Source organism: Artibeus jamaicensis, unplaced genomic scaffold (assembly GCF_021234435.1).
Source record: "Artibeus jamaicensis isolate MK-2021 breed Jamaican fruit bat unplaced genomic scaffold, CSHL_Jam_final contig_519, whole genome shotgun sequence".
Classification (NCBI taxonomy): Eukaryota; Metazoa; Chordata; class Mammalia; order Chiroptera; family Phyllostomidae; genus Artibeus; species Artibeus jamaicensis.
The window spans coordinates 16,847,697-16,862,223 of record NW_026521871.1 but is presented as its reverse complement, the minus strand read 5'-3'; the positions used below and the strand labels follow the sequence as shown (position 1 = coordinate 16,862,223).

At 49.8% G+C, this 14,527-nt stretch overlaps 1 protein-coding gene across 5 annotated transcripts in view; it reads left to right on the top strand.

Moving 5' to 3' along the window:
- Positions 1–14,527, top strand: part of SRGAP3 (SLIT-ROBO Rho GTPase activating protein 3) — a 246,116-nt gene that overhangs the window by 205,943 nt on the left and 25,646 nt on the right. For all 5 annotated transcript variants that reach the window (XR_008392305.1, XM_037134659.2, XM_037134658.2 and 2 more), the window contains 4 exons: positions 4,016–4,150; positions 6,879–6,984; positions 7,187–7,414; positions 10,397–10,476. Coding sequence is in view for 4 of the 5 variants with exons in the window: in XM_037134659.2 (XP_036990554.2) it covers positions 4,016–4,150; positions 6,879–6,984; positions 7,187–7,414; positions 10,397–10,476 (549 nt within the window). In the remaining variant the exon portion in view is untranslated. The remainder of the gene's footprint in view (positions 1–4,015; positions 4,151–6,878; positions 6,985–7,186; positions 7,415–10,396; positions 10,477–14,527) is intronic.

Genomic DNA, 14,527 nt, shown 5'->3' with positions numbered 1-14,527 from the left:
CAGAACCAGAAAGCCCCAGAATCTCCCTGTTCCAGACTCCTACTCTTTATCCATTCTCATCAACTCAGCCAGCATACACTGAGCCCTACCCTGCACTAGGTGATAGACCAGGGCCTGAAAATAAGATAGGAACGAAAAGACAGTCGCTGCTAGTTGGGGAGAGCACAGGCAGCAGGGTCAGTGCAATGATGGAGTGAGCACTGGGTAGCAGGCCCTGCTTGGATGGAGCTGAGAGGAACAGCAAAGTCCTGGAAAGCTTCCTGGGGAAGGAAATGCCTAAGCTGAGCTTAAAGAGTAAGAATCAGGGAAAGGGGATTCCACACTCGGAATAGCATGTGCAAAGACCTTTTCCAGAAATGAAGAGGTATCTCCCTGATGGAAGTGTCATTCATCATTCCCTGAGCTTCTCTTTACAACACTGGATGGCCCAATCTAGAGCTTTGTTTCTGCATTTCCTCAGCTCCTTAGCACCCCTGCTGCCCTGCATTCGTTGTATATGAATGGAGACATGGCTGGAATCTTTGCTGGTCCCATCCTCCAGGGCTCATCCTATTGTACAGAACTCCTTGAGTCTCACATGGGTAAACTCACTGCATGATGCCTCCAGCCTGGCATTTTCCTGCTTCCCTTTGTCCTGTAAGTAACCTTGTGCCAGGTAGCCAGGTCCTAACCCCACCCCAGAAGCACTGTTTTCTTTCCTTCTTGAATGTTATCTTCTAAGTTTAGCACCTTCTGTCACTTGCTTGGGTGCCTTGCAGGAGTGATATGAGATTTAAAAGAATTCTCTCCTCCCAACAAGCCTTAGACCTCCCCAGACACAGCCCTGCTGGGCAGAGATCACCTGCCACAAATCTCAGCTGCGAAAAAATGTTTTCTTTTTTTCTTTGCATTGCGTGTACAGTTGGCCCCTTTCCCTCTCCCCACCATTTGCAAGTGAGTCTCATCCTCTCGGCAGCCTGTTCCTTCTGCTCCACCCGAGCCTACAGTGAAGCGTGGCTTAATTTGGAGGGATTGTTCCTGATGTGTCTCTTTTCAGAAAAATTGTTCCTGGCTTCCTGGGGCTGGCCAGTGCCCAGATTTCTCATTTACTCTTTTCTGCTTCTCGTCATACACCAACCAACTGTACTGGGTTAGGCTCCTCACCCAGCTGGTCCTCAGGGTTGCCTCCTCCCGCCTCTCCTCCATGTCTCTCACCCCCGCCCACCACCACCATCAACAACAACCAGGTGGCCAGAGCCTGCACAGGGCTCAGCACTTCTCTTCCTGCCCACCCCTCACATCCCTCATGCTGTAACATGTGATGGAACTTTCTCTCTGAAACTAGTACATTGTGTGTTTTTCCTTTCTTTCTGTTGTATTTTTTAAAATTCAAATCCCAAATCCCTCTGTAGGATGCCTGACCTTTACTTGTTGTTCAGAGAGTTGAGTCTTTCTCCTTCCTTAGCGTCCTTCTTTCTCTGGAGCAGAAGTTCTTGCCTACGTTTCTTGCAAGACTGTTGGAAGAAGCACCTGTCTCTTTTCCTTAATCTTCTGGAAAGTCGTTCTTGGTGTATTCGTTCAAAACCTGCTTTCTATTTCTTTTGACATGAATCAACCAGGGTTTTAGTTGGGATTATTATTATTATTATTGCTGTCAATAAATCTTAAACACACTCCTCAAGTTTTGAGATCTCCTGTAGCCTCAGTGAAGGAGGGAACATCAGGAAACACCAGCACTGCGCCCTGGCGAGGGCCGTGGCCTCCCAGGCCGGATTTCCCCTCCGTCTCCCTTCACAGACCCATCCACATCCTCTGTGTGTGTTGAGATGAGGGCACTGCCAGCCTTCTCTCCTATGCAGAGGGCGGCTGGAAAGGGGCCCATTGACCTTTTCTCCCTGCGCAGATCATGGCAGGGTTTGGAATTGGGGCTAAAGTCATGGCCTCTAGGATCTGACACATTCTAGCCTCAACCTGGCCCTTCTTGAGACTATTGCTTACCCCAGGAGGAGGGGTGTGACCCGGAGACACGAGGGGAACCGTTACGCTGAGGAGCCTCAGGAGGGGCTTGCATGCACCTGTGGCCTCAGAGAACTGCCCGCGTGAGAAACACTACCTGCATGCTTCCTGCCGTGCCCCGTCCAGCAGCAGGTTCCCCGGGGCCTTGAACACACACTGTCTGTTCACATCTGCCCTGGGCACAACCCTTGAAGTCCCCGGCAATGACCCGGTGACCTGGCTGAAAGTCAGCTGTAGGCAAGGCGGTCTGGTAGCAATTCTAGCTCTCATAGGACATCTGCTGGCCAAGTATGAACACAGCTTCCTCTCAACTTCCCTGGCTTTTAGCTCTAATTCTCCTCCTGGAGGAAGCCGTCATTCACACAAGCCATCCTGCTCATCGTGAGCTCTGGAATTCCGTTCACTCCTGGAGCCAAAACTGACTAATCTTGCAGAGACCCAAAGGCCTAAGCTAGGGGGAAGGAATTTCACAGACTGAGTATCTTCTGGGAGGCGGAGCAAGAGCGATTGTGTGTAATATCAGTATGTTCATCATGTTTAACGAGGGGAGCTAGTATGGAGGCAAAAATCCATGCCCTTTTGCATCACGAAGAAACTCCCACAAGCGTAATGTGTGGTAATAACAAGGAAACGGCTTCACACAGTGCAGAGTTTAGAACTCTTACGGTCCTTTGGAGGGGCCTCAAGGGCTGCTACTGGGTTGAGAGGGAGGTTGAGGGGATAGGCCTTGAACCTCTCCCCCCAGTTCAGTTAAGACAGCTTTCTTCTATATGTGGAAAGGAAAAAAAAAAAAAGGTTGGGATTCTACTGTAGAGGAAGAAGGGAAGGAGGAGTGGAAGGGGGAAAGGAGGAAGATAGACTAGAGGCATGCAGACAGGCAGACAGAATTGGAAAGGCAGGAGAAGGACCATCTCCCAGGCGTTTATGAGATCCGGGAGCTGCCCGTGTGTTCTCTTTGTGACCACTCGAAACCCGAATGTGGGCAGGTTGTCTCACTTGCCGGGGCCTCAGCTTTCTGGCGCGAGGGCAGGGCGGCGTTGGAACCGCGCCTCCCTTGGCGCTGTGTGAGGATTACAGGAGAGCACGCCTGTGAACGTGCTATAGCAGTGCAGGCCGTGATTTTTCAATGTTTCCTCTTCTCCTTCCCCACAAAAAAGTCTTGTCAGGGAAGCATTCTCTCTTCCCGCGGGGACGTCCGAGAGACCAGCCTGTGGAACACCAGTGCCCGGCTGCCGCTCACGGTCGCTCAGGTTGGGCGCTGCACTAGGGTGCTCTGCCGAGAGGGCAGTGCGGGGACTTGGGCTCTGGCTCTGACTGCCACAGCCCTGGTTCGGGAGAGAGGGGGGCTTTGTCTCATTTGAGCTCCGGCCCTGGCTCACGTTCTCCTCCTACGGAGGCAGGGCGAAGAGAGCCAAGTATGAATTTCCAGTTGTGCTCTTCACTGCTTGCCAGTCTCAGGGTGCTCTGGCTGCTCCGGGCGGAGGAGGAGGAGGCCGCCCTGCAGACTTCTCTCAGCCCCTTCACGGAGGCGGCACATTGCCCGCTGCTGCCTCCCGCCTCCCCTGCGGACGCTCCCCGGGGGGTGAACCAGCTCAGTAGCCCCGATAAAATTGCAAAGTGCTGCTCTCCGCGAGATCATTTGCCCTCTCCTACTGGCCAAGGTCCAAAAGCTTGACAACATTCCTCGGGCAGGACTGAGGAAGAGAAGGCTTTTCCTGTATTGCAGGTAGTTGTACAAACGGTGCAGCCTCAGTGGAGAGAAAGCAGATGTGGCCAAGATGAGTGTGAGTTAATGAGTGTAAGGGAAGGGTGATGGGGAGTTTTATTTTATTCTTACAACACTGCTATAGACCTGAACATTTACAAAATCCATTGCAGGGGGAACTCTGAACTCGCCGTGTGGAGGAGGTTGTCCCATGTGCCTCCCCTCCAGTTCAGATCGGCCTCGGTCATCTCTTCTGCCACCCGCATGTCCCCTGCCTCTTTACCAAGCTGACCCACTGTCCCTGTTTCCTTACAGGTGAGGACCCCCTTGTGGATGATCAAAATGAACGAGATATCAATTCAGTCGCTGGTGTGTTAAAACTGTATTTCCGAGGACTGGAAAACCCACTCTTTCCTAAGGAAAGGTTTCAAGATTTGATATCTACTATTAGTAAGTATTTCCCAGGCAGAATGATAATTGCCTTGACAAGTCTTTATCGAAGTTGCACTGTGAGCTCATCACTGTGCTAGGCACATAGGAGGGACCCTGTGAAAGAAGCAGTATGGCCCTTGTCCTCACAGAACTTAAAACCTAGTTGCAGAAATAACAAGATGGTTTATAGTGGAAGAGCTAATGGGCATGGTACACCCCCGGGTACCGGAGAAGCTCAGAAGAGAAGAACAGAAGAAGACTTGGTTTCTTAGACCACTCACAGCAGAGTGGTCTGTGAGCAGAGTCTTCAGGAGGGGTGGCCACAGGGCTCCTGGGAAGGGTTGGGGACACCCAGACCAGTGGTCCAGCAGGAGGGTGTCCCATCCAGAGCATGGTGCAAGAGGCTGGAAGGGTGCCTTGCAAGGATTCCAGAGATTTTCCCCTTGGGTAATGGGGAGCCATGGAGGGTTTGGGAGTCAGGTCGGCAACATGACAAACAGGGAAGATGGTGAACATAAGTTGACTAGGGGCTTCCTCTAGCCGTCAGAGTCCTCCTTGACTGGTATTTCTGTGGGTGAAGTCAGGAGCCCAGGCCAGGGGGTTGAAGTAAAGGCATCTTGCCTGTAAGATGCCAAAATCCAAGGAAACCTTCTGGCAATACTTTAAAGTTAACTTTTAATTTAGAATGTGAACATTTTAGTGTTTTGGGAAACTCTTTACTATGATTGACAGGAAATTATCCCGCCCCCAGTTTCAGTGGGGACACTTCTCACAATGCTCTGAGCGAGATTTGCAGCCGAGAAAGTGCCCTGGACGTGGTGACAGCCTGGGGAGGCCAAACCCCATCCTGCGCCTTGTGTGGAAGACCCGTCTCCACCCTTCTGCCCTTCACACAGCTTCCTGCTCATCCTGCCAGACCCACTCCAAGCTCCAAATCGCCCCTGAGAAATTCCGGCCCACAAAGGTCCAACCTCGTCTGAGTCCCGTGTCACCTGCTCAGCCAGAGTTTCCAGGAGCCCTGGTAGTCCAGTTCCTGAGCAGGGTCTCAGCAGACGAGGTGGCTGACCGTGGGGCACAGGCTTGTTACATTGACTGACTTGAGTCACAGCCTGAATTGCACCATGAGAAAGAACATCCCTTCTTGGTTCCTTCCCAAACCCTGTGATTATTTACATCAAGGAGAAAGCCTCATGGCCAATCTCCCTTCTCCACAGAGAGATGGAATTCAGTCTCAGGAACTTTTGTTATAGAACAATGTCTACCTATAATTTAGTAACATTGTTTTGATTGCATTGTATCTATTTTTATTACCTTCTAATTATGGCAAGTGATCCTTATTTTTCATTTACAGAATGAGGTCAAGTCTCCTTTTTAAATAAATGTTCTTAGTTTAAAAGTTAATACGTAATAGTGAAGGTGGTACGAGGGCATGGTGGCCGGAGCTGAGGACATGGAGGGGCAGGGGAATCAATAAAGGTGTGAGAGCTTCACTCTGTGGGGAGGCTCTGGCGGCTCCCCGGAGCCGGACCCTGGAGGTGGGCTGGAGTGAGCCCGACGGACAAGAGAGGTCAGCAGTGTGTGCAAAGGCCTAGGAGTGGCCGAGCCCTTTGTGAGAGGGAGACGGCGGGTCAGTGGCCTGGTGCAGAGTCCTGCACGGGGCACTGCTGGCACGCGGGGCAGGAGCAGCGCCAGCACCCCGCCCCCGATGCCAAATGCCAGTAGCACCCTCCAGTCTCTATGGCAACCTCAAAGAATGCCTCACACGAGTATATCTGCAAATGCCCCTTGAGGTGCACTGCTGCTTCATCTGAGAAGCATGGCTCTAAGTCATCTTCAGACACGGTGCGAAGGGGCAGTGACTAGGAGATGGGCGTACAGGGCTGGCTGAAGCCCCTTCATGAAGGGCCTTGGATGCAGAGGAGAAGTGGGAAAGGTGTGTTTTAGAAGAAATGTGTTGACAGTGTGAGGCCTGGAGGGAGGAACTATGCTAGAGAAAACCTTTTTTTTGAAAAAGAAACTGATGTGGATTTGTGCATCAGCTTGGCATCAGCGCGGATAAACATCAGAGCTTCATGGTGCCAGCTTTCCCTCCCCATAAGGCAAAGCCTACGTAGCACTTTGCTCTCCTTATCAAGCCCAATTTGCTGCCCCTACCTCTGGCCTGACTGATTCAACACTCTTTTCCTGAGCACCTACTATGTGTCAGCCTGTAGCTGACCGGTGTTTATAAAGGGTTCAATAAAACATAGGTTACAGGTGACAGAAACTCACCTCATCCTGACTTAATCTATGAAAGGGAGTGCATGGGCTCACACTCATGAAGTTTTGGAGCCTCGCTGGACACAGACCCCACATGGCACTGGCGGGAATCTGTCCCCTCTGTTTCTGGGTTATCATCACTTTCAGGTGGATCCTCTCCCATGGGATCCCCAGCAGCTTCACACTTTCCACTTTCACACCCAGTTTCAAGAGGGTGCCTTTCTCTTGGTTTCTCTGGCCCAAAGTCCCAAGGATCAACTGTGATCAGTTCTGATGAGGCCATGACCCCTCCCTGGACCTACCCAGTGGCCAGGGGAATATGATGCTTTCATTGGCCAAGCCAGGGTCCCATTTCAGTCCCCAGAACTGAATACAGCTGGCTCCCCTGAACCATGTGGGCTGATCTAGTCCAAGGTGGAACTCACACATGCTGTCTGTTTGGCTCTCCGAGGATGATAGGCGTCCTGAAAGCCCCTTTATGTTACAGAACTGGAGAGCCCAGCTGAGAGGGTGCACCAGATCCAACAAATCCTCGTCACCCTTCCCCGCGTGGTCATCGTGGTCATGAGATATCTCTTCGCTTTCCTCAACCAGTGAGTTGTCCAGCTGGGGGGGGGGGGCCCTCTTTGACTCAACCCTGACCTCTTTTGGGAGGGGGGCTCCTGAAGCTTTTGCAGGTGCAGCTGTTCTTAAAACACGGAATGCTCCCAGAGTTGAGTGGAGCCCCAAGGGAAAGAAACCACAGGGGAGGCTTCGCCTTCCCCAGGTGACTTGTGGGCGCCTCCTCTCTCGTAGCCTCTCGCAGTATAGTGATGAGAACATGATGGACCCCTACAACCTGGCCATCTGCTTCGGGCCCACCCTCATGCACATTCCTGATGGGCAGGACCCTGTGTCCTGCCAGGCACACGTCAATGAAGTCATCAAAACCATCATCATCCATCATGAAGCCATCTTCCCCAGCCCCCGGGAGCTAGAGGGACCCGTGTATGAAAAGTGCATGGCTGGAGGGGAAGAATATTGGTAAGATTCCGTTCCTCTTAATATTACTATGACCATCGTTGTTGTTGTTGTTGCTGTTGAGCAGGAACAGTAAGAAACCCTTTAATTTTCTTACTGCTTTATAGTCTGTACCCCCATACACATTTTCTCATTTGAGCTTCACAGCAACCTGACATGAGATAGATGCATTAGTCAAGACTGTGTTGATTTATAAGGGATGGAGATGCAACTCACATTGGCTTAAGCTAAATGGGAATGTACTGGTTTACTTAAAAAGTCTGGGATCATGGCTTCAGGTATAGCTGGACCCAGGGGCTCAACAATTATCATCAGGACTCAGTCCTATAATCCCCAGCCTGTGGCTCTGCTTTCTTCCATGTTGGCTTCATTCTCAGGCAGCCTATTTTTTGGAGGTTTCAAGAAAGCATCTGGTCCCTTGGCTGGTGTGGCTTGGTGGATTGAGTGCTGGCCTGTGAACCAAAGTGTCATGAGAGGCAGCTACACATTGATGTTTCTCTGCTTCACTTGCTTCCTCCCTTCCCCTCCCTAAAAATAAATAAAATCTTTTTTAAAAAAGGTATCTAGTAACTCCAGATTTAGATCCCATTCTCTCAGCATCCCCAGTGGAAAAAAAAGAGCTTCTACTTTCAAATATTCCAACAGTAGCTCAACAATGATGTCTCCCTGCTAAGGCTTGAGTCTGGTGAACCAAGATTAGCGGATGTAATGCTGCCATTGGCCAGGTGAGTTGTCAGCCCATCCCAGGCAGCAAGGAAGTAGGGAAGCCCATTTCAAACATGTGAACAGAGAGTGACACATCCTGCTGTTGTCCCTGTCACCCAGAGTTCTCATTTCCAGAGTGACCTCACTGTCTGTGAAAGCCCCACACCAGGTCAGCAGTGCTAGTTGGGCACCAGAGTGGGTCTGGGGAGAAGTCAGTCAGAACCTTATCAGAATCAGGGCCAACTGCCTTCCCCAGGCTAAGACCTTAAATGAAGTAAGTAGGGTTTTTTTGTTAATGTGGAAAAGACAGGATTCAGAACACTAACAGACAGAGACCAACAGTCCAAGGGTTCGCATTCTTTCTTTACTCTCAATCCAGGACAATGAACAGCTCTATATTTAGGCATTACCCACACTGCTTTGAGCCAGGGGCCTCCAGGAGTCTGTCTTTTGATTGTCAGAGTATTCCTGGATTCCCGAATTGCTTTAGTTATTGTGGGCGTATCTGGGCAACTGCTTCAAAGAAGAGACATGTTCTAGCCCCTGTTTTCCCGCACAGAAGGACCAGACCCTGGTGTTATCTCATCGTAGCTCTTTAATCTTGTTTGAGGCACTAGGAGTGAGTCTGTCCCTGTTCTGTAATAGAAACATTAAACAGCCAGCAAGCAGACTTTCTGGACAAAGAGCTTTTCAAGTTTTTGTAATCATTACCAGCTTTCTGTTTGTGTTGCTATATGTATATAAAATCAGCAGTCTGGGTAGTGTCCTACAGATCTCAGTGTTATTTGTCAAAGAACAATATACAGTCCCCATGTTCTCTGTATTCATATTTGCATCCCATAAGAAAGGAAAACTACTAATTACATGGTAATTTTAGAGACATTTTCAAAACCCAAAAGTGAGATTTGGCTGAGGGTCTCATCACAATGGACAACATTCATTCATTCAACAAATGGTTATGAGCATCTGTCCTGGCTCGGGCTCTGGGCCGAGCTGGAAGGGATGTACCCAGAACAGGATTAACTCCTTCTGTGGGGAGCCCTGGTGGAGGAGGGAATAGGCAGTTCCAGAAATGGGGTCCCCCAAGCCAAACTAGGAGGTTCAGGAAAGGCTTCCTGAAGGAAATAATGACTTAACTGAGACCTACAGAATGAACTGGTGTCAGCCAGGTGGAGTGGGCAAAGAAGGTTCTAAACAAGGCAGTGCGGTTCTGTGTGTCCGGAGGGTTTCACGGGACGAGGGGTGGTGAGAGGGGATGCTCTGCAGGCCAGCAGGAGCCAAGCGATGAGAGTTCTGAAACAAGCGGTTGTGCAGAGTCTGGACCTTATCCAGGAGGCAATAGAGAGTTTTTTCATAATAAAATCTATATTCCTTTAAATGGTGTTATAAATGTCACCTCCTCCAAGAAGCCTTCCCTGACCATTCTGTGCAGGCCTCCTCTGCTCTTGGCTCTGTTCTTATCTCTGCCATTGGCTCCTATGTAAAACATTTCCACTTGCAGCAGTTTTATTTCCTGGCCTGTGAAAGAAGGTCTATGTCCACCTGACCCCTCAGTGCATCCCACCTACCTAGCACAGTGTCAGGCATATATTAGGACTCAATCAATGGCTCAGTAAAAAAACTGACTATGTGAATGAACCCTAGTCTCAAGAAGTTTATAATCTCACGAGAGGGTAGCAGTTAATGAAATTATCCCGGTGCATATATGACTAAATTTGACAGGCCTTGACTCACTCTACCACTCTGTCCATCCTGGTTGCCCGCTTGCTGACACCACCGAGACTGAGCTGGACTTCTGCACACGGCAGCCGAAGGGGGCTCTGAGGAGCCCTGCTCCTCGTGAACTTCACCTCGCTCAGTGCTCACCTCCTGTGAAGGCAGGGAGCTGGACTAAATGCATGACTCACGGCACTTCCGAAATGCCTTTCTTTTCTGCCCTGTGGTTTTCTAAGGATAAGAGCCAAGGTTTTACCACTGCTCTCTGGATCTTACAGAACACCTTGGTATTGACAACTTTACCAAGACAGCCCAACAAATTCTAGGCCTGGGGGCATCTGGGGAAGGTTATGCAGGGAAGCTTCCCAACCAGGGAGCTGGAAGTGGTTTTCTCTTAGGAAGGAAAGTCCATGGATGGTCAAATGGAAAAGATGGGGTGAAGCGGTCCTGGGCCTGATCTGGGTCAAGGCCCAGAAGTGGACTGGGCTGTTGCCCGAGGGAGGCTAAGGGCAGTGTGAGGGTACAAAGTCCCCCAGTGAGTTTCCTTCCCATATCTCCTTGCAGTGACAGCCCGCACAGTGAGCCAGGGACCATTGATGAAGTTGACCACGACAATGGCACTGAACCTCACACCAGTGATGAAGGTGAGTGAGGGGTAATCCAGGGCCAAGGAGCCCACCTAGGGCCTCTCATGCTGACTCACGACTGCTCATTGCTGAGCTGGACCACATAACCCCTCCAGCTTTGTACGTCAGCACATCACCCTGCAGAACCCATGGGGGCCTGGGAAGACCTCAGTGGCCTGTGCACTCCCATTTGCCACATTCCTCATTCCTTTCTGTGTCCTTGTAAGCTCAAGGACAGATCCTACATGACAACAGTTTCCTAAGTAGGAAGCATACTTTGTCCCTCCATCCCTCCCCCATCAGGGATCTATCCTATGCCCAGCCTGTGGTGGGACTTGGGGCATGTTGCTGAGCTAGACTTGGGTTGTCCAGGACCTCCAGTCCTAGTACCTGACAGGTTGGGAGCAGCTCCCCATGACCAGGGTGACAAGGCCAGACTACAGATGTGTCCTAGTGTGGTGGGTTGCCAAAGTGTGAAGCCTAACAGGGATGACCCAGAGACATGGAGGGGGAGAGGGAGAGGCCAGCCTGGGCTCTGAGGGGCTCAGCAGCCCCTCCACCCCTGCTAGGTTAGCAGGTGAGTCTCGGGGACACCTGGACTGCACAGCTAAGCAATCTGGATAATACGGGCCCAGGGCCAGCCTATCCATTAGGCAAAGTGGGCACAGTGCCCAGGGCCTATGATACTTTAAAATGTCTTAATTTCTTTTAAAGCAAGAAGGAAAAAACAAATATGACCTAGCCTGGGTTATATTCATCTTTATACTAATGCAGTTGTAAAATATGATTTTTAACCTTTTTTTAATGGAGGAAGAGACCCAGGCCAGCAAAGGCGTGGCAGGCCTGTCACAGCCACAGCGCACACGGCCCTCCTTTCTCCCTGCGATGGCTTTGCTTTTTGAAAATCATTATTCGGCAGTTCTCTTAGTGACCTTGGTGCTTCTCTCATGGGACAGTCCCAGGCCCTGTTGGCCACCATATTTGTCAGAAGAGCTGGGTATGTACTGAGGCGTGGTTTCTGGAAGCTAGTGAAAGAAGCAAGACTGATAGGTGGGTTTTCATATTCTGGTAGGGCTATTTCAATTGCTAATGACAGAATCTCCGAGTCAAACTGACTTATGTTTAAAAGAGATTCAGATCATATACCTGAAACTTTCAGGGTAGCTATGGCTTCAGGCACAGCTAGATCCAGGCGCTGAGTGGATCTTGTCAGGGGTTTGTGTCCACCTTCCAATTCTGCTCCCCTCTGTGTTGGCTTCATTCTCAAGTAGGCTCTCCCTGCATGATGGTCTCAGGTGGTTTCACATTTCATTCTTTTACACAAAGTCCAGTGGAAAACAGCTTCCTTTTCATAATGGTTCCAAGACAGCTCCTGGGGAGAAGTTTCATGGTGCCTGGAATCATGCCCCCAGGCAAGAACCAATCACTGTGGCCTTAAAGGGAGCCATCGGGTCAGGCCTGGGTCACAGGTGCAGGAAAGCAAATCTAGGTATAATGTTGAGCTCCGCCAGCATCCTTAGAGGCTAACGTCATCCTTACCTGAGAAAAATGTCGTGCACGAGCCTGTGCTTGGAGGTGTGAAGGCTGCCCCCTTCTGCTTGTTTGCAGTGATTTGCTTTTCTCTTTCCTTCTTCTCCTCTTTCCCTGCGGCCAGCAGTCCCTGCTCTCCCTCTGCCACTGTTAACACCCGCACTGCCTCCTTGTTCTCACCATGTGCCACTTACTTCACTTCTGTGTGTGTGTGTCCCTCTCTTGCTCCAGATCTTGCTCTCTATCCCTCTTCTTCCACTGGGAGAAAACACCTCTTGTCCAACGAGATAGACTGATTTCCTCAGAAATGAGATGTGTCGGGACTGCTGCTGTGAAGGCAGCCATGTCCGCAGAAGGGCGCATCAGGTGCCCTCTGAAGACCATTGCAGAACACCTTCCTGGGGGCTGAGGGCGCTCTCAGTCACTCCACACATGTTGAGTTTCCCCAAGCTCCTCAGCCCCAGGGTGGAAGGCTGCTGTGGGCCCCAGACTGAGGAAGACGGGGGCCAGAGAGAATGAGTCTGGCTGTGTGAGGAAAGAAACAGCCACAGGAGGTGACAGCACCTGCCCCCCACTGAGAACCCCCTCCTGAGAAAATGCTGCCTCTCCCCTCGCTCTCCCCTCGCGGAGCAGAGACACACAGTGTCCCCGGAATGGGATAAGTCAGGGCTGCCTGCCTACTTCCCCAGAAGCTCCCTGCTCCTGCAGGAGGCCTTGGTCAGGCTGCCAGTTTCTGAGAATGACAAAGCAGGAACAACCGTCCTAAAGGGCTACCCCCGGGAGAGCCAGTTTCATGCTCCCTGAAGGTTCTCACTGTGTCCTGTGGGTTGGGGGCGGGTGCTGAATCAGGGGCACTCTTTGGAGGAAAGTTCATTGCACTTTCTAAATGTCTGTATTCATACTTACCCCAGTAAAAACCGTCACAGAAACACTGAGCTGCAGGAATAGTCAGGGGACACTGGGCTCTGAGAAAGGAGACCTGGACATAAAAGAGAGGGAGAGAACTTTATGGTCATGTGATCTTTGGCAAGCCACAAAGCCTCTGGCCTCAGTTTCCATATCCGTAACATGGGAACGACAAGAGTTGTGGCCTAGGTTAAAATGAGGTGACATCTATGAAGGAGCTTGGCACCGTGCCCGGGACAATGAGGGGGAGAAGAAATACTGACTGTGTGAATCCTGCACAGCCCCTTCCTAATCTTGGTAGAGAAACTGGCTCCAGAGAATTGTACTGACACAGCTGCTCTTCGGCAGCCTGAAACTCCTGATTTCTTCACCTAATTTCCTCTAAGGCATTTCATTTGGGGGAGCCTCAGTTCCTTTGTTTCTCCAGAAAACACACAGCAGTCTTTGCTGGTTTGGTCTCCAAGATTTATAAAGAAGCCATGGTTAGACTAAGAACCCTTGGTTGTCAGAATTGAACCAAATGAAAACACTGAGGTCACCTTTCCACAGCAACTTTATCAATTGGACGCTAAATGAGGAACAGCCAGATAAGAAGCCACTAAAATCTGTAACAGAAACATGTCCATATAGTTAAATGTGTCAATTTTCAATTATGATTCCATCCTCGTTCTCTTACTAATAGTTTCCAGAAATTCTCCAAATTGCCTTTGACTCCTTGCCCATCATCTATGTGTAGAAAGCCATTAAGCCATTAGTTCTTTCGGAGGTTCACCATGGGTCAGATTTTGTTTCGGTTGCGATGCATGCCCCCGAGAAGGGGTCCCCAGTCCATCAGATTGTGCTAGGCATCTGCTTCAAATTGTGTGAGATTTTTGTTTGTAGTTCCCAATATTTTCTTCAGTAAAAAATTTCAGACACGTAGAAAAACTGAAGGACTTGATACAGTGAACAAGTGTACATCTACCTCCTAGTTTCTACAATGGTTAACATTGTGTTTTACTTACTTCATCATACACTCCTCTATCCAACTCTCAGTTCAGTTCACGTTTAACACATTTCAAAGTGCGTTGTAATCACCAAGGCACACCTCCCCCAAACACTTCAGCATGCAAATAATTAACTAGGGATCAATATTGTTTATGGTTCTTTTTTTTAAGTAAAATTATATACACAGAAATGTACAAATCTTAACACTATCATTGCGTGGGTTTTCATAAATGCAAAAACTAGTGCAACTCAGACCCCGATCAAGATGCGGGACATTTCCAACACCCCAGAAAGTTCCTTCAAGCCCCTTCCCGGTCAGTCCTTGCCCCAAAAAGCCCAAGAAGCAACCACTGGCGTGATGTACGTTTTTGCCACAGACAGCTTGCCTGTTCTAGAACTCTATATAAATGGAGTTATATGGGACAGCGTTCTTTGGCTCTTGTTTTTTGCTCAGCATAATATCTAGAGATTTATGCCCATTGTGTGTATTAGGTAAACTTTTGATGGTATTAGAACCAGTAGTGCGGTTGATATATGAACACCCAGTTTTGCCTGAACCACGGCCACTCTGCCCTGTGAGAAATAAACAATGGTAGAAAATGAAAAATAGCGGCCACTTTGTTGCTGCCTTGGCTGTTGTTCCTAA